This window comes from Carcharodon carcharias, chromosome 15 (genome assembly GCF_017639515.1).
Source record: "Carcharodon carcharias isolate sCarCar2 chromosome 15, sCarCar2.pri, whole genome shotgun sequence".
In the NCBI taxonomy this organism is placed as follows: Eukaryota; Metazoa; Chordata; class Chondrichthyes; order Lamniformes; family Lamnidae; genus Carcharodon; species Carcharodon carcharias.
The window spans coordinates 41,803,877-41,828,971 of NC_054481.1; the positions used below are offsets into that span (position 1 = coordinate 41,803,877).

The 25,095-nt window shown below is 44.0% G+C and overlaps 1 protein-coding gene across 5 annotated transcripts in view; it reads right to left on the reverse strand.

Moving 5' to 3' along the window:
• The window catches only part of LOC121288330 (putative sodium-coupled neutral amino acid transporter 10), a 53,959-nt gene that overhangs the window by 21,957 nt on the left and 6,907 nt on the right, over positions 1-25,095 (reverse strand). The window contains exons 2-8 of one of the 5 annotated variants that reach the window (XM_041206873.1): positions 13,278-13,395; positions 11,704-11,749; positions 9,939-10,032; positions 6,319-6,459; positions 3,828-3,952; positions 1,208-1,310; positions 81-263 (exon numbers count right to left, since the gene is read on the reverse strand). In XM_041206873.1, the coding sequence (XP_041062807.1) occupies positions 81-263; positions 1,208-1,310; positions 3,828-3,952; positions 6,319-6,459; positions 9,939-10,032; positions 11,704-11,749; positions 13,278-13,395 (810 nt within the window). Of the gene's footprint in view, positions 1-80; positions 264-1,207; positions 1,311-3,827; positions 3,953-6,318; positions 6,460-9,938; positions 10,057-11,703; positions 11,750-13,277; positions 13,396-25,095 lie in introns of all 5 variants that reach the window. The other 4 variants (XM_041206872.1, XM_041206875.1, XM_041206874.1 and 1 more) reach the window with 4 other exon arrangements.

Below are 25,095 nucleotides of genomic sequence, written 5' to 3' on the forward strand. Positions count from 1 at the left end.
AGTACCCTTCAGCTTTCTCTTACCCTGTAGTTAAATGTTGAGTTGTAATTATAACCATTGTGATTCATCAATAAACCAACCTGTTGTTCGATAAGGAGCGTGCTAATGGCTTGGCGACAGGGCAAAATAATCAGTGGGAAGCTCGATGTGAGGGAGATTAAAAATATAGCACGTATACCATGTGTTTCAAAACTTGGGGGCAAAGCAGCAAGGATATCTCCTGGTACAGCTTCAGGGAGAGGCAGGTAGCCACTTAATCCAATCTGAAAAGTTTTTTAAGAAGGAAATTAACAACATGATACGTTTTGTTTTCTGAACATTTTCTGAAGAATAATTGTTTAAGGAAAATTCATGGTATCATAATCCAAACATTTCAAATCCAAACACATGGAAAATATCATATGATTGGCTTTGTGACTAGTTACCATCCCGTGGTGATGTGAAGCAGCATCTCCCAAGCCTGTGACCTCTGCTATCTAGAAAGGAACATCAACACTTACAAGTTCCCCTTCAAATCACACACCATCCTGGCTGGAACATATATCGCCAGCCCTTCATTGTTGCTTCCCAAAGTGATTTGTTCATCTTGCTCCCCCTTAACCTGTTAACCTCTTAACACCGTGTGAACACTTTATTTTAATTTTTATTAACCTTAGGGAAGATTTTCAGCATCGCCCTTGAAATATATAAGATGGGTGAGGGAGCAATTTTGACTTTGGGCAAAGGTTAAAAATATTGAATCAAATGCCAGTTATACATCACTCCCCATTCACCTCAATCGAAATAAAAGTGAGCAGTATAAACGGCAGCTGCTCCAATATTGTCCATTTATGAGGCAAAATGACCGTTTCCCCTCCACCAGCCACCCCCAACCCCCTCACCTCCCAGGTCAGAAACTTACAGGTATCGGTTCCAAATTTGCCTTTCGCTAGCTTAAAGCTGAGTCATTTTGTCTAATGCAATTTGAAATAATTCTTCCATTTGGTACCTGCTTTTAAAAGTGTAAATGCAGCTTAATTTCAGAGTCAGGATCTGACCTGTTCTATTACAAAGTGGAATGGTGGTTCTTGGAGGAGGAGGTTCTGCCCTGCTTCATTCAGGAGTCTGGTAGGACTTATACCCTGGATTCACACCCCACAAGCACTCGGTGACTAAACCAACAGTAAAGCTATAGTAGAAATACAGCCTAAGTAACTTTACTACTTACTACTGTATAAAAGGTAAAGGTGATTATGGTCGCTTGCTTGCAGACTACATTCATTCGCTCCAGTGATTGCCCTCTGAGGTTGAAGTATATGGGAAGCACTAGTCTTGACACAGAACATTAAAGAGAAACCATAAAGCAAACTCAGCGGAGATTTGAAGGTCAATGACTGACTCCAGCATCAAGCATTTCCCACACATTTATTTTTTCCTGTCAGTTGGAAGATGAGTGATTAAAGCTGGCCTCAAAGATGCCAGAAGCTTATTGAACCTGGGGCCGGTTGCTTGCTTGTCCCTTCCCTTCTGGCTGTACAACTGCTGAAAACTACTGTCGGTGTGAGGGTGGTGTGGTTTGGAGGGATCAGTGAGAAAACATGAAGGAATCCAATTGCGACGCTGCTCACACTGCTACCGCTAAACAGGGTGGCCAACTCTTATGAAATAAAACAAGCACACTTCGACCGTGGGTTGGCAGTGGTGGGGTGGGGGGCTGGGAGGTGTTGAGACCATAATAATGGGGTTGGTGGGTTTAAAATCAACTCAAACTCTTGCTGACTCATGATATTATTAGCTCTCTGTTGACCAACTCACTCACTTGCAGTCCCGCTCGGACCACTCAGACTCGCCTGGAGGCTCCCAGGTTCAGTCTCTCACAGGCTGTCCTTGAAGTACAGGACAAAAGGCTTCAATAAATGGACTCAGGACAAATGGTCAAAATAAGGGGCAATCCCTTAAAATATGGGACAGTTGGTCACTCTGCTGCTGAGATCAGAGAACTAAGCACTGATTGGCAAAATCCAGCCTGTACCCATCTTGGTTTCAATGGATACCTGTCCACTTCTTTAATTTTTTTAATTCATTCATGGGGTGTGGTGTCGCTGGCTCAGCCAGCATTTATTGCCCATCCCTGATTGTCCTTAAGAAGGAGGTGGTGAGCTGCATTGAGGCAGCAGATGACTTGGCGATGGTTTTCATGTTGCAAATAGCATTTAATTATAAGGCAACTGTATTACACTTAAATAAGCAACAGCCACTTGCATTTATATAGTGCCTTTCTTGTAAAGAAGGCATATGGAATGCTCTCCTTCATTGGCAGAGGTATAGAAAATAAAAGAAAGGATATAATGTTGGATTTGTATAAAACACCGGTGAGGCCACAACTGGAATATTGTGTGCAGTTCTGGTCACCACATTACAGGAAGGACGTAATAGCTCTGGAGAGAGTGCAGAGGAGGTTTACAAGAATGTTGCCAGGGTTAGAAAAGTGTAGCTACGAGGAGAGATTGGATAGGTTGGGGTTATTTTTCTTAGAACAAAGAAGGCTCTGAGAGGTGACTTGATTGAGGTGTATAAAATTATGAAGGGAATAGGTAGAGTGGACAGGAGAAAATTGTTTCCCTTGGTGGAGAATTCTAGAACCAGGGGATATAGATTCAAGATAAGTGGCAGAAGGTGTAGGGGGGACATGAGGAAGAACTTTTTTATGCAGAGGGTAGTGGGTGTCTGGAATTTGCTGCCCAAGTTGGTGGTAGAGGCAGAAACTCTAAACTCTTAAAAAGTACCTGGATCTGCACCTTAAGTGCTGTAAGCTGCAGGGCTATGGGCCGGGTGCAGGAAGGTGGGATTAGAAAGGGCACCTGGGTGTCCTAGGGCTGGCATGGACAAGATGGGCTGAATGGCCTCCTTCTGTGCTGTAACTTTTCTATGGTTCTACGGTTCATGTAATAAAATGTCCCAAGGTATTATTGAACAAGATTTGATATAGAGACATGTAAGGAGATGTTAAGACAGGTGACCAAGCAGTTGGCCAAAGAGTTGATGTACTGATTATAGATAAAACCTTTCCTACTGCTTTTAGGGGTCATGTGATTACATTGACAAATCAGCCTTAAGCGCAGGTAATCTTAGGGGCGGAGCTTTCTAGTCGTGGACCTGGTTTAAGCAAGTAGCTTCTAAACAAGCTCTGTAATGAAGTTATCTGTTTCAAGTAAGAAACCTATCTGGTACATTGTTTATTACAACTAGGTTTTAAGGAGCATGTTAAAAGGAGAAGCAGGAGGCAGATATGGCTATTGGATTTGGGAGGGAATTCCAGAGCTCAGGGCCTTAACGGCTGAAGGCACAGCACCCAATGGTGGAGTGACTAAAACTAGAGGCCACTCAAGAGGAGGAATGGAGTTATCTTGGGAGAGGAGTGGTTGTCGGAGATTAGAGAGATAGGGAGGGCAAGACCAAGGAGAGATTTGAAAACAAGGATGAGAATCTTAAAATCAAGACATTGTCAGACAAGGATCCAATGTGGGTCAGTGAGCATGGGTTAGTGGATGAACAGGACTTTGTGCGAGACAGGATATGGGCAGCAATGTTCTGGATGGACCTTTGTCTTTAATGTTCCTGGATCAGGGCATGGTACACCAGGAGGCCATGATGGCAATTTGAGCCCCTTACTCCACAGGCCCATGATATCCCTCCATTCAAATGAACATTAAAGTGTGTATTTAAAAATTGACCCTACTATTATAAAAGAGCAACATTTTCTTGAGCTAATCCATCTCCCATATGTAGGTATAATCCCGGTGACTAAAGCAAGCAGTTTGCTAGCCCTGTATCTCCGCATCACTTACGGGTGACAACAGAATGAGGTGGCAAATATCGGTAGGGACGTGGCAATTCCAGACCACTGCCATAAAAGGACCTTCTCCATTTTCAGGTCACCAGACAGCATTGATTTCAGGCAGTATACCAGCAGCTGAAAAACAAGAGAAAACTCCGTGTGAACTCCTCATCTCTAACAACATAAACTAAATCACAGCACATTATGTCTGCATAAACACTCGCCTTGGTGTGATAATAACAAGTGTTTTTTTTTTATTTTCGGAACCTCCAGCACATTCTGTCAAAGAATAACAAAAACAATACAAAAGGTTTGACCTTGGAGTAATTGCTACAATGTGCTGGCTTCCATCAAGGACCATGCAGTGCTCAGTCAACCACTTTTAGGCATCACACAATTCAGAGCGCACTTTCTAACATTTAGTTTCTCCTCCCTCAATTTTCTCCCTTTGTTTCCTAAAGAAGGGAGTCTTATGCACGGCCAGTGTGACCAAAGACAAGAAATAATGACTAAGGATTCAATGTGGGTGATGGGGTCTTGCTCACTGGTTGGAGGACCAGTGAGAGCCCCATGTCGCTTCTCTCTGGGAGGTCCGACACCATTACATTCCAATCAGGAACTTACATGGGTAGTGCTGGGGCTCCCGTCTGACTAAGCCAGCAATAGGGCGCTAATACCAGCGAGAGCTGCTAACCAACTCAGAGGCTGGCAGTTCCACGAGGTGTGATGGTCATAGCTGGTACTACAGTGTGCCCTTCACCATGGATTGGTGATGGATCCCTGCAGAGAAGCGAATGTGGGTCGGAGGGGGGTTGCAGCGAAAGGGTCACTGGTGAGGGGTCGGAAGTAAGGGCAGGGGTGCGGTTTCCTTTGCCCCCCACCCCCAACCCCCCTTTCCTGATGTTGGGTCCCTCAATCGAGGACAGAGTACCTGTGAATGAGGAACCCTCCTTGACAGGCCACTGATAAACCTAACAGGGCTTGCTGGGAGGCCTCCCTGGATGGCGAGTGCCCCAGTGGCTGCTGGTTGAACACCAGCTGTGGCAGGAATGAGAACTTTAAGTGGCTGCTTAAGGCCAATTGACCTCCGGGCAGAAAGTCTGCCCTGGACTTGAGAGAAGGGAGGCAAGAGGTACCCTCCGCACGATCACATGGCACCCCCCTGCCTCCAAACCTGCCTGGCTGGGATGGGGGGATGTGGTAGAGGGCACTATATTCCACCCATAAAGTGCAAAACTGCAGGGAGAATGTCCTTTTCATTAAAGGAGAGATCCTGGTATTGTTAGAGACTCTGACATTAAGCTCAGGACAGACATTGAATGATTACAATTGATTGGTTTGATCTGAGTCACAGAACTTTTCTCAAAGTGTTGGTTTTTAATATCCATTGTGAAGACTAAAGAAAATTCTAATCTCTAAGTTAAATCACCTTTTGGATTTTTGAAAGGTATGGTTGTCATCAGAATAGTATTGCTTAATGGATGATAACACTTTCTTTTCTTAACAAGGTTGCTTCACAGAAATATATATTTCTTTTCTTCTTTCATACTGGAATGTGGCTGGTTGGATTCATTGAACTGGCATCAACTTTAACCAGTGAGTATAACATGAAGTCATGTAATGCAAAGGCAACATTCTCCTTACGGACCCCAAAAACCAGGTGAAAGACTTTTTACTCTGCCCCTTCTGTACTGAGGTGACAGCATTATTTCTGACATCGAATAGAATTATTGAGTTTTGCTATATGCTCCGGACTCCTTCCTGCTGAAAACTTGCTTGCAATTGTCTCATTCGTGTTGACTGTACCACCCTCTGTGAGCTGCTCTAAGGTAGAAGAAACTAAGGTGTCAGTTCCCTGATAGCTAAGTTACCCCATCTGAAACTGAGCCACCACAACGAGACTATCCTGGCTTCTGTCCTTGATTGATTTCATTTGGAGCAGTGGTCATACATCCAAGAGCTACAGAGGGGAAATAAAGGCCATATGGCCTCTGCTTCTGATTATTGCTCCGTGACCCCTGCTGAAAAGTGCACTCATATGTGAATGTTAAGTGAAGATGGAATATGCCCAGGTTTGATGTTCCACAAACAGGAATATACTGCCAACATTCTCCATGTATGCTCCCCACCACAGAGGCTCCCTACCACTGAGCCTTCCCACTGTGGAGGATCCCCAACACAGAGGGTCCCCACAGTGGAGTCTTCCCATTGTGGAGACTCCCCACCACAGATGCACCCCAGCGCGGAGGCTACTTACCAAATAAACTTATCCATGGGTACTTGAGTGAGATAGTGGAGAGTGGTCAGTTCCCCTATGGAACTGTACCCCAGCTGGATACCAATTCAGCTGGATACAGTAAAATCCACTGTAAACATTGTATTTTAGAAAACATAACATTTATATAATTGGCAATGATATACATACTGAGGCAATCCATGCAGCCAGCTGATTATTAATTCCAGTGTTCCAATCTGGTTCTTATTGTGCTCCTAGTACTCACCACAATCATTAATAACATGTAGAAGATGAGAGAGATCAATGACTGCCAGGCTGAATCCAACACTGTCTTCTCCAGGCTGAGAGGGAGAATCACTATAGAGGTAATGGTAAACAGCAATAGAGCACGTTGCCAGGGAGTAGTCTGCCAGGAAAATGCACAAGGACATGTGAAACAACACAAACAGTGACTACAGGAGGTCACTTTTCCAGCTTGTTTTCAATTGGTTAGTCTCATGTTGCACCTATGCCGCTCTCCATGTTCAGAACTCGGGCAGCTGATCCTTCACCAGTCTGGCATTGAACTGGCAATGTGAGCCGAAGTGCTGTGAGGTGACTCCAGTGGTGCTCTTTTGGCTTTCTTCACATCAGCACCTGTTCCCTTTTCTTTTCTGTCCCTAAGTTTCGTCCCCTCAGTTCCTGAATAATGACTCATGCCTTGGCTGCCAGTGAGTCACCTATACCTCAGCCAAAAGGCCTTGGTGAGCTTTGGCAGCAGGTACTGCAGGCTCTTTAGCCAGGGAGGCATCACTGCTGTGTTTAACCTCACAGGGTATTCATACACATGTACACTTCCAACAAATGTCACTGGACAGTGATTACAAGTTTTTAAAAAATATTCATTCATGGGACGTGGGCTTCACTGGCTAGGCCAGCATTTATTGCCCAGCTCTAATTGCCCTTGAGAAGGTGGTGGTGAGCTATCTCCTTGAACCTCTGCAGTCCATGTGGTGTAGGTACCCCCAGGGTGCTGTTAGGGAGGGAGTTCCAGGATTTTGACTCAGCGACAGTGAAAGAACAGCAATATATTTCCAAGTCAGGATGGTGTGTGGCTTGGAGGGGATCTTTCAGGTGGTGGTGTTCCCAACTATCTGCTGCCCTTGTCCTTCTGGATGGTAACGGTCATAGGTTTGGAAAAGTGAGACATGACAGACATAATCCAATCATATCTTTTCCCAGGCTCCAAATACTTTGCAAAAAAATGCAAACTACTGCAGATGCTAGAAATCTGAAATGAAACCAGAAAACTGTTGGAAAACATTCAGCAGCTCAAAAAGCAACTGTGGAGGGAGAAATGGAACTGGTTTCAGGTCGATGTCTTAGATCTGATGGAAGGTCATTGGCTCAAAATTTTAATTTTCAGAAAGGAACAGTAGGACGTGTTGATTAGATAAAATCATTAGAATGGGAGGAGACTCAGGTTGCGCAGACCAATTGATCCCAATGACCTACTTCTATATATTCCATGTAATGCAATGTCATCTGCCTAAAACCACACAGATCTAATATGGGATTCTATCATTACCCACTGCCATCTCTTCCCTCTTAGGGGTTAGGGATTACGCCAAGCAAACACTGAGCTGAATTTTTGTGTGTTTATTTTCTAAGTGCCTTGTTGTAAATTTGCTATTGACTGAAACAGGCCCAGGATACTGTCAAGCTGCAGGAGGCATCAGTACTTTTCTGGGCTTGACTATTGCTCGGGTTCATTAAGCTCTTTGGATAGGGCAAGTGCTTGTGGTGCTGTTCACTCATCCTTGCTAACATATGCTGCTGCAATTACAGACCACAGACTGGTAGTAGTCAGTATGCACAGGTCTGAATCACCTTTGTACAATAAAAGACTATAATTAAATCAGGTAATGGGAATGAGTAGGAAGGGATTTAAACATAAAGGGGTTGAAAGGAGTGGGGGAGCACAACGTGCTTATGAAGGAATGTTTACAAAGGCACTTGTGGAAGATTACTGATTCCTGACTGAGCTTTGTCTGAAATCCAACCTCCCCTTGCCCATCTTGCATCCACAGCCGGTTTCGGGGGTCCCAAGAGATCCAAGGAGCCATGGCTAACTTGCCCTGGTTAGGCCTATTGGAAGCCATGCCAGCTAACTACAGACAGCTGGGGGTTCCATACAGGGAGTTGAGAAGACCCCAAAAGCCAGGGGAGGAAAGGTTCTCAGAGGAGATTGATTATCTCATGGTGCCCAAACATTATTCCTCAAAAGGGAGGGAGTATTTTTCAAAATTCAGTTCTTGATCATTAAGAGGCTCTGACTCCCTCCATTAGAAAATGCGTTCCTCCATTTTATACCAAGCCCTTTAGGCAAGTGCATCTGTGCTGCCTCTACAGATGTAGGTAGACTGCCGCAATTATTGCATCAATTATTCAGTATAGAAAAACCTAGGCTGGCACTCCAGTGCTGTACTGAGGGAGTGCTACACTGTCAAAGGTGCTGTCTTTCCAATGAGACATTAGCTGGATTTAAAATACCCCACGGTATTATTTGTAGAAGTGCAGGGGAATCCTGGCCAAAATTTCTCACTCAGCTAACACCACTGAAACAGATTATCTCATCATTTTTTCTTTATTCTTTCATGGGATGTGGGTGTCACTGGCAAGACCAGCATTTGTTGCCCATCCCTAGTTGCCCTTGAACTGAATGGCTTGCTAGGCCATTGCAGAGGGTAATTAAAAGTCAATAACATTGCTGTGTGTCTGGAGTCACATGTAGGCCAGACCAAGGAAGCAGATTTAATTCCCTAAAGGGGATTAGTGAACCAGGTGGGTTTTTATGACAATTGGTGATTGCTTCATGGTCACCATTCCAGAGACTATCTTTCAATTTCAGGTTTTATTAATTAAATTTAAATTCCAAAAGCTAGCATGGCAGGATTTGAACCCCTGCCCCCAGAGGATTTGCCTGGGTCTCTAGATTACTAATCCAGCAACATTACCACTATGCCACCATCTCCCCCAACTCATTTGACTCATTGTTGTTTTTGGGAGCTTGCTGTGTGCTGCTGTGTTTCCTATGTTACAACTGTAGCTAGACTTCAAAAGTGCTTTACTGGGTGTAAAGCACTTTGGGATAACCTGAGGTTGTGAAAGGTGCTATATGAATTCAAGTCTTCCTTTCCATTCTAATTAAGGGAATGCAGCAACTATGGGACAGGTTTGGAAACAATCCTGAGGATTTGGAATGAAAACTTGGCTGTTACAGGGTGTCTGGCTGTGACAAAGTCCACTACCAGAGTAGGAACTGCAGAATTGCAGGCAGCCCCAAGTTTGAGTCAATAGCATTGACTCAACTAGATTGTGCAAACATTCAACTCCTTCCAGTTGAACTTTATTTGGTAAAGCCATGGTATAACTGAGCCAGACAAATCAGGGGCACTAGGATTTGATTTCTGTTTGTTCATCTCAAGAGTGGCAGCTGGGAAGCTACAACTGGCCTCAATGTCCTTGGGTTAAGGAAGCAAAAACTAACAGCCAGAATCCCCACTACTCCACTACTGTCCTAAAATGTGAATGTGTATGTGTGTGTGTGTATAGGTGTGTGTGTGTGTGTGTGTGTGTGTGTGTGTGTGTAAATGTGTGTGTGTGTGTGTGTGTGTATAGATTCCCCTGGCAGCACTTACTGTCAAACGTCACACACGAATAAGTGACAGGGGTACCAGAGAGTTACTAGTACCTGAACAATGGACTGAGGTGAAGAAAGCAAATTTGTTCAAGAGGGAGTGATGGGGAGAAAAATGCAGAGAAACAAACAGGGGGGAAAAGAGAAAAACAAACCTAAGCAAACTATAAATTTTGCTGTTTTACTGAATAATGTATTGAACTCACCGGGGATCCAGTTAATGCCAAGAAAAGGTTGGCTCCCAGATCTTGAAGCACAGCAAAGAAAGCAGTGCAGGTTCCCAGCATCAACCCAATCATACTGTAAGCAGGAAACCAGCAACACCTCGTTATTAAATTCAATTACAACTAAAGCAGAATTCTGGTTCTGTGCCAGTGATCAAATAGAAAATATTTAAATGAGAATGTGAAAACTTTTCTCAATCTCTTATTTACAGAATTACAATTGGCTGATTAATGTCTATGGACATTTATCTTGTGGGCCCTCTTCCTCAGCCCTGGCTCAGTGGTAGCACTTGGTTGTGGCTTCAAGTTCCAGAGACTAAAGCACATAATATAGGCCAACACTCTAATGTGGTACTGAGGGAGTGCTGCAATATTAGGGGTGCCAGATTTTGGATGAGACATTAAACCAAGACCATATATGATCCCTCAGGTGGACATCACACATCCCATGGTACTATTTTGAAGAAGAGCAGGGCAGTTCTCTCAGTGTCTTGGCTGATATCTATCCTTCAATATGTCACTAAATCAGAACATTTGGGCATATATCACATTGCTGTTTATGACATCTTGCAGTGCTCAGAATAGTTGCCATGGTTCCTACATTATAACAGTGATTATACTTCAAAAGTACTTCATTGGCTGTAAAGCCCTTTGAAATGTCCTGAGCTCATAAAAGACACTATATCAATGCAAACTCTTTGTCTTCTTCTCCTCCTGTCCATTTCTCTGAACATTTTGACAACCTCATTCTACTTTTGTTAAAACACCAAAGCATTTTGATATAATTGAAATGCTCCCATGTCAGAGGAACTGAGCTTTTCACAGATAGTCAGGTTTACAATATCAACAACAACTTGCATTTGTAGAAAAACAGCCCAAAATATTTTGCAGAGATGTAATCAAAACATGGTTCCTGAACCAAAGAGGGCGATTTTAGGAGGAAACAACTAAGTGTTTGATCAAAGAAGTGGGTTTTATGGCAAGTCTTAAAGGTAAAAAGGGAAGTGGAGGAGCTGACAAATTTAGAGAGGGAATTCATAACTAGGGCCCAGCTATCACAGATGCCAGTGTTGGAATGGGAAGAGTTGCACAAGAGATCGGAGTCAGCTTCAAAGGACCAACCCAGTTCTGAACATGATTTTCATAGAAGCAAATGCAAGTTTGAAAATAAAGACCATGAGAGACAACTATTGTGCCAGATTTTCCACTGATTTCTGCCACTGATAGGATAGGAATTCAGAAGAACCACTTCAGAAATTACAGCCAGTTGATGTTGTCGGGATTGACTCAGCCAGTTTCCCCATATAGGTTAAAGTGAAAAACATTATCGATTTAGTTTGGGAACTGATAGATGATCTTTAATACAAGTATATGGGCCTACATTACATCTTGACTCCATACAATAGTGTTAATCAGATGATAGTGAGTCGGCAGTCTGTTGTACATCCCTGTGGATTTTTAATTCCATTGGCTTCAATGGGTGATTGAGTTGCTTTATTCTTAGACAATAGATAATCAACAGAGGACACCTGAGAATAACTGAGGGAGAGACAGTGGAAGTTAAAGGGAGAATAATCTTGGGCCGTACTATATGCATTACTTAGTGGTTGCTTTCAAAGTATTGGAGAGAACCTGACAGCAGCTCAGTCACCTTACATCCCAACTGCAAATAGCACAGGGCTAAATGGAACCTCACACCTTTAGAACATTAAAGCTTCCAGCATCAAATTTATTGCTGGCCACTTACCTTATTTCAACCACTAACTTTCCAAACGTTCCATTCGACATTTGAGCTGAAATAGAAATTGTAAATTTGGTCAATGATATTTCAAAATACCAACTATCACAAGATCTTCAAGGGAGGAGAGATAAAGGAAGAGTGAGAATTGATGAAGTCTGGCAGATTTCCAAGTGTGTGGGCCATGTTTTGAAAATCAAATAGGGTTAATGGTCTAAAAAATGAATAAGTTGCAAATAGTTCAAGTAATTGGACAAAGTCAATGCTTGTTGAGTGCGTAACAATCACTAATATTAAAATACAGCAGCATTTTCACTATCCTTGTGGGGAGTGACCTTTCCAGCCTTTTGGGCTTTGGTTTACAAGGCCTTGCAGAAGAGAATAGAACAATCTATCGTTCTCCTTACTGCAGAGAATTGTGGTAAGGGTTTATTCAGTCGGTCTCACAAAGAGGTTCAGAGGCTTGTAATGTTGAACAATAGTGTTTATTGGTAGCCCATAACTACATGCACATCTCTGACTTCTAGTTTAGACTCTATCGCCAGTTTACTGTCATGTGACTCTACATGACACTGTGGGCGGTACTGAGCACCCTTATACTACAAGGATGAACATAGGAAGAGGAGTAGGACAGCTAGCCCCTCAAGCCTACCCACCATTCAATGAGATCATGGCTGACCTGTGACCTAACTCCATATACCCACCTTTGCCCCATAGCTCTTTCTACCTTTGGTTAACAATCTATTAATCTCAAATTTAAAATGAACAATTGCCCTAGCAACAACTGCCATTTACAGAAGAGGGAGCCCAGAATTCTACCAATCCTTTTGTGTAGAAAAGTTTCCAACTTTCACTCCTGAATGATTTGACTTTAGTGGTGATTAAAATTATGAAAAAGGTTTTGATCATTTCTCCTGTTTATTCTGTTTCCACTGGTGGCACAGCCTACTCAAAATAATTGGCAAAAGAGCCAAAGTGGGGCTGAAGAGGAGAAATTTGTTGACACTGTCAGTTGTTGTGATCTGGGACACACTGAATAAAAGGGTGGTGAAAGTGGTTTCAACTAACTTTCTAAAAGCAAGTTGGGTGCATTTTAGCAAAGAAAAACAATGCGTGGCCCTGGGGAAAGGTCAGGGCAGTGGGGCTAATTGGATAGCTCTTTCAAAGAAGGGCTTAATGGCCTCCATCTGTGCCACATCATTCTATCACAATTCTGAAAGAGAGAGGAACAGTACCTAATGAGAGCAAACTACTTACACTAGCAGTCAAAAATGGGGGTCAGGAAGGCAAGTTAGTTCCAACTAAATGCTATGTATAGTAAATCCTCTGGCAGCTGGAGCCTCTGTGGCATTAAAGCAACTAATGTTAAACATTCAAACTGTGTTGTCTGAAGTATATGTTTAAATCAATGAAAGATACTGCTGTTACAGCACAAAGTGGTGCTTTCAGCAGGAAGTTAGTGCATGATGATGGAACTCATTTAAAATGGTTGGTTGCACACAAACTACAGCACTGACATCCTTTGGCTATTTATCATAATCTCTGCTCAAGGCAACTCACTTCCTCCACTTTTCAGAACTTACCGAGACCAAAGTATGTTTTGCGTTTAGCTGCTATCGCCGCTTCAAGCAGCATCAGGCTAGAGCTGTAAGCCAACCAGGAACAGCAGATCAGCAGGAGGGAGCCCAGGATTATACCGCACTATAAAGAAATAGAAGGAGCAGCAGAGCATTAAACCTTTATTATAATACACAGCAGTGTGGAGAACTCATGCTCTCATTCTGGATTTCATGAAATTTGAAACTAAAAATGAATACTGAAGAAGGAAAGAACTTCATTTATATAGCACTGTTCTCAACCCCAGCACGTTTGCTATACCTGCATACTGCCTGTGTCGTTATCGCATGTGACTCACTCATTGCTTGCTGATTTGTGGAGCTCTCTGTCTCCTGCAAATCCTGTTCTTTAACTGGTGTTGTTAAAACATGGGTACTCAAACATATGGGGCTGAATTTGACGCCAGTGGGATTTTACAGTCCTGCCTAAATCAATGGAATTTAGAATGGCTCACTGCATTTTACGACCCCATCCCTGCCGTGACAGGACCATAAAATTCCAGCCCATGGTCTCACTTTATAATGAGGCTTTGACATACAGGACATTCCCCAAAGTGCTTTTATAGACACTTAAGTACTTCTTGAAGTCAAGCAGTATTGGAACTTAGGAAACATGGCAGCGACTTTCCACACCACAAGATCCCTGAAGCAATGTGAAAATGACCAGATAATCTGGTTTTTAGGTGATGCTGATTGATGATAAATATTGGCTAGCACACCAGGGATACCTTCTCTGCTGTCCTTCGAAATGGCACCACTGGATCGATTACATCCACCTGAGAGGGCAGATAGGGCTTCAAATTAATATCTCCTCTGGGAGCTCCAACTGCGCAGAACTCCCTTCATACTGCACTGGAATGTCAGGCTGGATTTTTCTGCTCAAGTCGGCTTGACTTCACAACTTTCTGACTTAGAGACAACAATGTAACCTGCAGCGCTCTGATGGCACTGGGAGAAGCTTCCATTTTGACAAGGCACCTTGTAACAAATGAGGAAGCCTGTTAATTGGTGATCCAAAGGTCAAGTTTTGCTAGGGGCAAACTGTACAGGAATACCTTTTAATAATAGTGGATGTCCTTACACAGCCTCTATTGCATGAAAAAGGAATGGTCTGGATTAAATGGACAAAGGGTATATTTGATAATGAATGGTGTGGAACTCCAATTGCAGTCATTCCATAGTCACTATGGTATTTGGTAAACAAGACATGTATAAAAATCCTAGCAAGATCAGATTTTGTGAGAACAGATCTAAGATGAAGACCACATGATTAAACCATTGTAACTCAGTCTCTCCAGACATTTTTATTAACAGCATTGCAAATGACCGATTATAGTTTATAGTTCCCAATCTAGAGTCCAGTTTGTTATGGAATTGATTATTTGGTGTTTGAAATTATGTAACAATGAACAGCTTGTTTGTGCCACACTTGGTCAAATGTTCTCTTAATGTCAAGGACAATTACTTCCTACCTTGCCTCTCATTCAACTCATGTCCTAAGGCTAGATCAAAGCTGTGATGAAGTCTGGAGCCAAAGAGTAATGGCAAAGCACAAACTGAGCATTGGTGAGCAAGTTATTAACATATGGTATTGATGATTCCTTCCAGCATTAATGATTGGGGGAGGCTGATATATTGATAATTGGCCAGTTTAGATTTATCAGCTTTTTGTGAATAGGACATACTGATCCCTAGACGTGGCAATTTCCCACATATTCAGGTAGATGCCAGTTTTATATCTGCACTGGAATAGTTTGACTAAGAAAATTGCCAGCTCTGTGCACAGGTCTCCAGCGCTATGGGCAGAATGTTCTCAGGGCCCATAGACTTCTCTATGCATGGTGTACACACAGTAACATCTTAACATGGAGTGAAGGGAATTGGTCAGACAATGGAAGCTATGATGGTTACTAGTCCATAGCCTGACATCCAATAATGGTAGATTTATTGAGATTAGGAATGGAAACCTTAGCAAATTTTGCCCTAAGCAAGTCAGACATGCTGAGTGCATTTATAATGCCCATTAAACCACTCTGACTGAGACTAACTAATGCGACACAAATGAGTCAATGAATCTTGAATTGTCCTCTCCTCTATGGTTCAGCTACTCACTGGATAATCAGGGGATTAATTTGGGAACCCCTTATTTTATTTCCTACCTAACTAGCTGGCTTGACATTTATTCCTTGTTATTCCATTGCACTATTGAAGAAGGGCAGGGGAGAAATCCCTGTGTCCTGGCCAATGTTTATCCCTCAAACCACACCACCAAAACAGTGCAATTGGCCAATTAGATCATTGCTGCTTGTGGGCATTGCAATCTGGCAGCTGCATTTGTTATGACCCCCGTAGAAACCAATAACTTTAAAAAAGATATTTGAATTTCCAGTGAATGGCTGGAAGGAACACATGATAAGATTTCAAGTTTTAAGACTGTCACTGTAATAGACAAACTAAAAGTAACTTTGACTAAACACTATTTCAGTAGGCAATTTATACTCTAAACCACAGAAAAGTTTCCCCATTTATCTTCTAACACGATTGAAAATCCCGCTCCAAGGTTATTTTTTACTCTGTCTCTTAATTGGACACTTTATTCCTCAGGAGCTATTCCAATGCTTTTCTCAGCTCTTGATGGCTTGCTTCCTTTTCCCTTTCCAACCGGATAACTTCTAATCACCGAACTGACTTTCACGGGAAGGATCATCCTGGAGATTCCTCCCTCTAGCCAAAGCTAGGTGAATGTTCCAACCTTGTTTAAATCCTCATGATGTTGGTCTTTTCAATCTGAGTGCAAGCTCCCACCCACCCTATGTGTGGTGAGTAATAAGTATAGCATTTTCTCTGCTTCCAGTGCAGGGCTAGAAATCTCTATCTCTCTGCTTTTTCTCTCTCTCTCTCCTGCTCTCTCTCTCTCTCAGTTTCTTGTAGACTGACCTGTCTTTGAGGTTCAGGGACATCAAGAAAAAATTCCGTAACCCAATACTACAATGGATTGTTATGGACTCAAAGCCTACCTGAACCACATGGGCCTTGTAACCAGGTAGAAATGCTGATTAAATGTTTTCAAAACCCCAGCCCTATTCTATCTTGGAATTAAATGGACAGATTAAAGTATAACTGTTTATAAAACCTGATATTCCTAACATGTCCCAGAGAAACTTGAAGATTAAGGGCTGAATTTTTGCTCCTGATTTGTGAGTGTGCAGAGTTGGGAAAATTTCAAACTCCCCAATCCTGATTCGGGAGGAACTTCCCTGAATGTTTGTATTTCCATTCTAGGGGGTTGGAGTCATGCCTGCCAACCCCAGAAGTAGTGGAGATGCAGAGGCGGACCCCGCATAGGTTATGTGATCTGGTGAGGGTTTAAAAGGCAGGCCGGTAAGGAGTTCCTGCTGTGAGGCAGGAGGTGGATGGAGGCGCTGCTGTCACTTGGAGGATACGTCACTAAACAGTCAGGTAAGTGCAAACTGTAATAGTTACCCAACTGGTTGCTGACACTGGAACAGATGGCCCCTCTTGGGCTTACCGTAGGAAAGTGTTGCTGCTGATTATTCACATTGTAATGAAGGAACCACAGCACAAAGTTCAGGCAGGCAAAATTACACAAGTCACTGTCATGGAGATGGCAGCATCTTGGCACCATCAGCTGCTCACAATATTTTGCATTGATTACCATAATTCCTCAGGGAATGACTGATACACATCACATAGGCATGATCCTTTGCCCTTCCACCTATCCTCTTTCTACTCATCTCTTAGGGTGTGGCCATGCAATTGAGCCTTAACCAGGACCCCCATAGCTCACACTGTCATGGCACAGCAGTGTGACTCAGAGGGAGCCGGCCAGCAGAGGAGTTTGTGGTCAGGAGCACAGCATGCCGTCTAGGAGTGACAGAAACAAAAGCCAGACTACCATACATTCTTCCAGACCCACTGCCCAAACCGCCCACCGACCACCGCCACTCCCCCTTCACCCCCAGAACCCCAACATCAGGCATTCATGCGATAGAAAGCATGGTTCATGTATGTAAGCAGATGTATGTGTGCGAACATTCGAAGATGGAAGCCTGATGTGCCTTTTTGTTTTCCATTTCTCATGTCAGAATGTCTCTCAGAAGAAAAAGTGGAGAAGGAGTGGGAGGGGCTGTACCCCTCTTCATAATAAGGGCCTCCAGATCCTGGTGGAGGAGATGCAGAAATGGCACTCCATATTATATCCTGGCAGCCGCCGGAATGCACCCACATCAACCAAGAGGGAATGGCAGGAGTAAGCCACTGTGATGCAATAGGAGACCATGGAAAATCCTGGATTCAACACAGGAAAAGGTTCTGGTGCTCTGGTAAGGTGAGTTATTCACCACTAGCATACAGAGGTCCAAATGAGAATTCACATCTGAATGCTGCACCTATGGTGAGAGACCTGGCACATTCCTCTTCTATATGGAGACTTGTAGGTCCATGCCGCTCCTATAGGGTCACACAGTAGTGATGTGAACATCCACTGTGATGTGCTGTCACATTCAAGAGATCTGTCCCTGGTATTCTTTATATTAGGCTATCATCACTCTTTACATTGTATCCACAGGGCAAGAGGGCCCATAATGACAGGGTGATGGCCTGGACTGAGGGTGTGTTCATAAGGCCATAAGCAATAAGGAATGTGAAGGAGACAGACATGGAGGTAGACAGGGTGCCCCACCCGGCTGGTTGTCGGAGATGGAGAATCATCCATACCCAGTGCTAAAGGCCATGGTAATGGTAGAGGTGATGCTGTTAGTTCACTGAGCACAAGGGGAAGTTGGCATGAAAGGGAGTGTGAATGTTGGGTTGCGTGAAAAGGGCAGCGTGATTATGGTTGAAGGCAATGGCATGTCTCACAGTATGCTCTCACAATGTGAAGGGCTACATCTTATAATGTACTTTTGTGTCTCACTCAGGTTCGAGCACTCCTTGCTCACTATCCCCTCCTCCCACTATGCCCCAGCAGCCATCCCCGGCTAACCTGCTGAAGGCCAACCTAGAGCTGTGGAGATTAGTGAGAAGAGTGAAGGTACTGAGAGAATCTCAGCACCTTCATCTTCTCCTAACTCCCCAGCCCCTCTGCCAAAACCCTCATCTGCTCTACTTGTGCCAGTGACAATGTCTGCCCCTGCAGAAATGCAGAGGTCGCAGTCTGAAGTAGATCCCCAACAGGTACCTGGACAATAAGGCCAATCGCCAAGCTCCTCAGTGCCATGTAGCATGAGTGTTGAGCAGCCTGCCTCCACCTCCCCTGGGGCAACATGGGGGCACTTTGTAGGAGCATTCAAAACCGCACGGTTGCCTCAATCACTAATGGGTTTACCATGGTAACACCTCATATCACTTTGTACATATCGTAATTAAGTACTTTGCAAATACATATCACTATAGACAACAATGTTTCGGTCTGCTTTTAATACCCTCAATGTTTTCAGAATGAATGCAGTCCTTACCAGTAGCATGCCCACACATGACATTCAGTGGAAGATTGCTTCTTTCTCCAGACCTCAGATAAGGTAGTAGTATACCAAGGATTGCAGATTGAGATACTCCTTGCAGCATTTCTTGTCCATCAATAATTGCCTTTACGGGAGGATCAATGATCAGACTCCATGACCAAATCTATTTTCTGAGTGTACTTCAAGCATGAGTGCTGTGTCGTGGGCAATCATCCGCACATGGTTGTTATACAGTCACTTAAGTGGATTTTCCGCATGTCAAAATGCCTTGTAAGCTCCAGAGAAGCATGCCTGTGTGGTCTCCCCACTACATTTGTCTTTCAGGTGGTAGAGGTTGTGGTTTCACAGGGAGCCAAGGTTTCTGGCAGCATTGCATGTCGCAGAAATCATAGAGTCCTGAAACTGAATGCCGGTGGTGGATGGATAATGTGGAAGGTAATTGAAGGAGATCTTCTATCACATGTGTGACCTCACCCTGCATAATGTGCAGTAGCTGCAGTATTGCTAGCACATACAATCACATCTGAATATCATGGGTGTAAAGTGTGCTTCCTACTGTCACTCATGGCATAGTGGGCATTGATTGAGTAACCCCAGCTAGTTTCACTGGCTCATGGGCAGTCTCCAACATATATGTGCACGGTCCAGGTTGTGAAGAACTTCTCACGGTGTATTTGTACATTATGCTGAGGTCAATAGTTACGATGTCATTATGAGAATGGATATTTTAAAAAATATTTTTGGAGAATATTGTGTTATTCTGTGGAGAAGGTTGTGTGTTTGTTTGTGTGTGTGTAAATGATTTAGTTAAGCTGGGGAAAGGCTGCTAGAGATAGATTGTCCAGGAGGTTTAAGAAATGAAAGGATAGAGATGTTAGGATTGTGCATTTGTGATTAGATATTATGGTGGTTTGAGGTACAGGTAAATAGGTTGGATCTAACATTCACATTTTCAAATAAATTGAGAGCTTGTTTGAATATCAAAGGGAAGTCAGAGGTGACATTTTTTGCATTTTACAGGAGCTCCATGGGTAAATAGGAGGGGGTATATTACATTTTATTGACCCAAAATCAGAGACAAAATAGAAACATGAAAGGTTTTATATTTGGAAGGATTTGAGTTTCAAAGAGGTGTTAGACCATTGGAACCTGAGATGAAAGAGGGGAAAGGTATTTTAGAGGTAGTGTGGAGAGCTTAGGTGTTGGCTGTTGGCTGTTGACTGTTGGCTGGTTGCTGTTGAACTGTTAGCTGTAGCTGTGGCTATTGGCTATGTGAGGAAGATTACCTGGAAACAGCTCTGGGCTGGGAGAAGATGCAATTTGGATCAGCCATCCAGTCAAGCCAGATAAGTCTTGGGCTGGAAAAAGCAGTCTTGTGCTGAAGCGTTGGACTTCCACAGCAGAGTGGAAGAAAGTTTAAGAGGTCATGTGGAATGCCTTTATTAAAGCTACAAAGAAAGTTTGCTTTGGGTAATATTATTGGATTTTTATAGTTAAACATCTATAAGGGCGTGTTGCCTGGAAGGTGTTTACCTATGGGTCTGACCAAGTAGAGAGTCTTTTGGGGGAATCTTTTGTAAGACTGATTTTAACTGTGTAACTGTAATCTAGTGTGCTTAAATTTTCTTTTCTTCATGTTAATAAAACTTATACTTTTAATTTTTAAAATCCCCAAAGTGTTCCTGGACTTCTTGCTGCTGAGATTAGTATGTTTTCTTCTCTTTTTCAGGATACAAAAATGTAAACCAAGTTTCCCTCTGGGATTTGGTTTGCTCAGCAATTAACGTCAGCTGTGGACATAGCATCATGGTTTCAGCCAAGTTGATGGCACCGAGGTTCAGTATGAGCTGTTGGTTTTCTTTCTCATTGGGAATGGGCATTTCCCTGAGGATGTGTGGCTTCTGTGTTAAAGCTTTATTATGTGGAAGCTGCGTACTAGGGACTGGCTAATGTAAATTGGGACCTTTCAAAAGCCTAGGTGAATCTACTCTGGATTAGTAGTCTTCAGTGATGACCCCGTCCTGCAAAGAAACAGCCATGGCTACATGACCCTGCCCCTCAGCTGGTCCCCCATTGATGCCCTCTTCCTCCTCCTCAGTGTCAGATCCATGAGCCTGGACTGGGGCCTCCTCCTCCTCCTGCCACACATCTTCCTCATCGCCCTCTTCCTCCTCTTCAGATGTTGCAGCAATAGGCCCAGCTTCTGCTGCCTCTGGTTGTGGGCTCTCCATTGCGCCATATTGTGTAGCATGCAGCACACTTCTACTTTCCTGGAGACCCTTGCAGGGAAATTCTGTGGAACTCTTCCAAAATGGGCAAGGCACCTAAAGCGCATTTTCAAGTCGCCAATTAGCCTACTCTATTACATTGTGGGTGACCACATGGCTGTTGTTACAGTGCTGTTCAGGCTCTGTTTGCCACCTTCTTATCAACCATTTCCTTAAAGGGTACCCCTTTTTCCCCAGAAGCCAACCACAAACCGGTGTTGGTGTTTAAAACTGCTGAGGCTGTTGTGAATTCCTCAGGATAAATGAGTTGTGGTAGCTTTTAGGGTACGGTGCACAGACATGCAGGAAAGCCTTGGTGTGGGCACACAACATCTGCACATTCAGGGAGTGGAAGGAATTCCTGATCATGAAGGTGTCGTGACAGCTGTACCCCAGCAGCCAGCCCCAGTTAAACTTCCTTAAGGCCAACCTCGGCCTGCGGGGGTCAGTGAGGAGGGTGAAGGTTCTGAGAGCATCTCAGCACCTTCATCTTCTGCTTACTACCCAATCCCATTGCCAGGGCCCTCGTCTGCTCTACTTCTTCCAGTGACCACGGCTGCCCCTGCAGAAATGCAGAGACCACAGTCTAAGGTAGACCCTCTGCACGATGAGATCGGCCATCATGCTCCTCAGTGGTGTCCCAATGGCAGTGTGGTTACAGTCGATAGCCCCCGGCACCTGCGGGAAGCCTGCTAATTCTGCAAACCCCCAGCCCTCTGTGCCGGCACTGCCACATCCATCGGGAAGTTTACGTGCTCTCCCCGCTCGAGCAGCTGTGTGTGGTTGACTGTGAAATTCTACAGAGCTCTCCTGCTGAGCCCGGAAAGAGACGGCTGCATAAGACCCACAATGAACTTGAGAGCCACTGGCACGGTGCCCGACCTTGTTGTACCACGGCACACATGTTGGTGACCAAGTCCCAGGTTAACCATCCTCTGCAGTCCACAGACCCTTACCACAGGGTAAAACCTGGTTGTCCTCCTTCTCCTCTTCCTGCCTGGTGCGCACTGCGCTGCCTCCAGCTTCTGGCCCGGTCCCTCACTCTGGCCTCACATTGCTCACACTCATCTGCCTCTATGGCATGAATGCGTGAAGGTGAAATCCCCCTTTTGCAATCTCTTTGTCACAATGTGCACTCTTCCCTTCTTGGCACACTCTCCTTTCTCCCATCTAGGTGCCTGAGTCACAAGGAGAAAAAAGCCTGCCCTTCCAAGGCCAGAGGCCCCACCCTCCAGTTCCCTTGTGTACCAGCCTCACATCTGTGATGTTATTTGTGGACGTTCAGTGGCACTTAATGAATCTTTTTAAAACTCTCCAAACAGTAACCGAGCTCTTTAAACGGTACCCAAGCTCTCTAAAAGGGTGCCCAAGCTCTCTTAAAGGGTATTCGAGCTCTCTTAAAGGATACTCGAGCTCTCTTAAAGAGCACCCAAGCTCTCTTAAAGGGTGCCTGAGCTCTCTTAAAGGTAATTGCTTACTTAAGGGCCTCAGTTGGTGGCAGGCCAGGAAGTCCAAACACGAGCCTCCCCGCCCCTGACTTAATTCTGGTGAAGGCAGGACAGGTATGCCACCACCTCGTCTAATTAAATGTCCTTCCCACCTCAAAACATGACACAAGAGAGGCCATAAAATTCCACCCCATGAACTGGAATCCTAGCAAATCTCTGCTTTTCACAATAGAGCTGCTGACTACTTTCTTACTTACCAAATCTGTTGATTTTGCCCTTGGTGTGTCACCTTGCACTATGAACTTTGACCTCTAGTTTCCTCACTTTAAAAGAATCTGCTTGCGTGATGGCAGACAGGGCAGCAGACTTGCCCAATCCAGATCCAGATGCCCTTAATGCAGCCCAGTTGGAGAATTAGGGCAGATGTGATAAATGTTCTAAAGCTATCATTTCCTCACCAATTGAGTCAATTGCCTCAACTTGTTTTCTAAAGCAGTAAACTGCTTTTCAAGATAGTTTCCCTAACTCTCGGGAGCTTCCACCATGCTGAAGAATAATGAAGAATTTAACAGGCGTGGAGCAGAAAAATTATCTTCAATGCAGCAGAACAGGTTAGACTGGTTGTTGACTGAACATTCCAGTATGACTCTTTGAAGTTAATTCAATAGAATAGTTCTGCTTCGATGTTATTTCACAAAAGATCTTTTTTGAATAAAGACATACATATATCCCAAACACAGCTCCCACGTCATCCTGATCATTCTTAGGCTGAATCCTGAACTAAGCGGGAATTTTATGGAGCCCGCAAGAGTAGGAAATGTGGTGTGCATGGTGACTGAATTCCTGACTGATTTCCTGACAGTTGTTTGAGATGCAGGGATTAAGTCAGCAGCGAGTGTGAAATCCTGGGTGTGTTGAGGAGATGGTGGGAACATCAGTCAAGGTAAGAAAATGAGGAGCCTAAAGGGAAGTGTCAGGACTGTCCAAATGTATGTGTGTCCCAGGGTTTTGGCTGGCAGAAATTGTTACAGGGCATTGAGTTTACCAATAACATTTTAATTAGCCCTGCTGAGAGTGATGTCAGGCAATCTCCTTTACAATGCATAGAAGGTAGGCCAGCTGAGACTATGGGGAGAATCTTTTGCCTGTCGGGCTGGCCGGTTGCCTGCGAGCGGCTGCGCGCTGCCATTTTATGTGGTGGGCCAATTAAGGCGCGCCAGGATGTTGTGGGCCCAATAGCGCTCAGCACTACCTGTGCGGGTGGGGGGAGGATGGAAAGTCGGGGCCTGCACTTTTTCACGCATGCGCACGAAAGAGCGCAGCAATCTCCCTGAGGCACAGAGCTGCCTCAGGGGGATAAAGTTCAAATTGAAAGTTTGTAAAAAAAGGAAAGATAGAAATTATTCAGACATGTCCCCTCATGTGAGCTGGGACATGTTTATGAAGCGTCAAAATTTTTTTATTCATTTAATAAAACATTTATGAAACCTCATCCCGTCCATGGATGAGGATTCATGAAAATGCAACGGCCGCCTGGGCTCTTCGCCTGCCCGCTAACCTTAAGGTTGGACGGGTAGCCCTATCAATTTGGTTAATTGGTTTATTAATGGCCTTAATAGGCCTTTACCAGTTCGGTGGGCGTGCAGCTGACTGTGGTGCATGCCCGCGGAGCAAAAGATCGGTATGACGCACGATGACGCCGGGACGTACGCCTGACATCACTGCGTGTCATTTTATACGTTGGCTTGTGGGGCCTGCTGCTGCATGCTGAAGAGAAATTTCTGCCCTATATGTTCAGCCATGTCCAACAAAGTGGTGGGTACAACATCAAACACTAATTTGAATATTCAATAAAGAGTGAGCAAAAAAAAAAATTGTTTCTCCCACAAGGAAATGTCCCTGACTCCCCTGTAACCACCATTGCGTGTCAACCCTAGGGTGTACCAGTACATTTAGTTCTCTGACTAAGCTGCTCTCAACAAATAATGATGATGCACACATCAATAAAGTGAAATCAATGTAATGTGAAATATTTGCAAGTGAAATTTAAAAAAATAAAGAAAAAACACCCATGCCACATTTGTGCTCTCAATAAGTCTTATGTTAATGGCAATGGAGTTGGGCAGGTAAGTTCTGGCCATGATACAGGGCCTCTTGACCAGAGGCTCTTTTATAACCTTCCCTTAGTTGCAGTTTTGTCAGTTGACAGCACATTTCCTTGGTGAAAAGTGTCCCCCATGGCAGAATCACATGTATCTCCTGTGCACGCCCCACCAGCGCTTTAAATTTTAATTGTTGTGTACGGGGAAAAAGCAAGAGAGTGGAAATGGCACACACTTCCTGTTCCAGTGTTGGAAACAACGCCCAATGAGAAAAGTCCACCCTAAGATTTAAACCCCATATCTATCACCAACAGTAATTATCCATGTAACTTCACAACATTGTCCATTTCTTCCCCACTGTCAGCTTTTCTACCAACTTAGCCATGTTTTTGCCACCTTCAGACTTGTCTACTTGAAAGGTTTCCTTGTTGTTCCCCATCCTCCATCCTACATAAAGACCAATTTGTCCAAAACTCTGCAGCTTG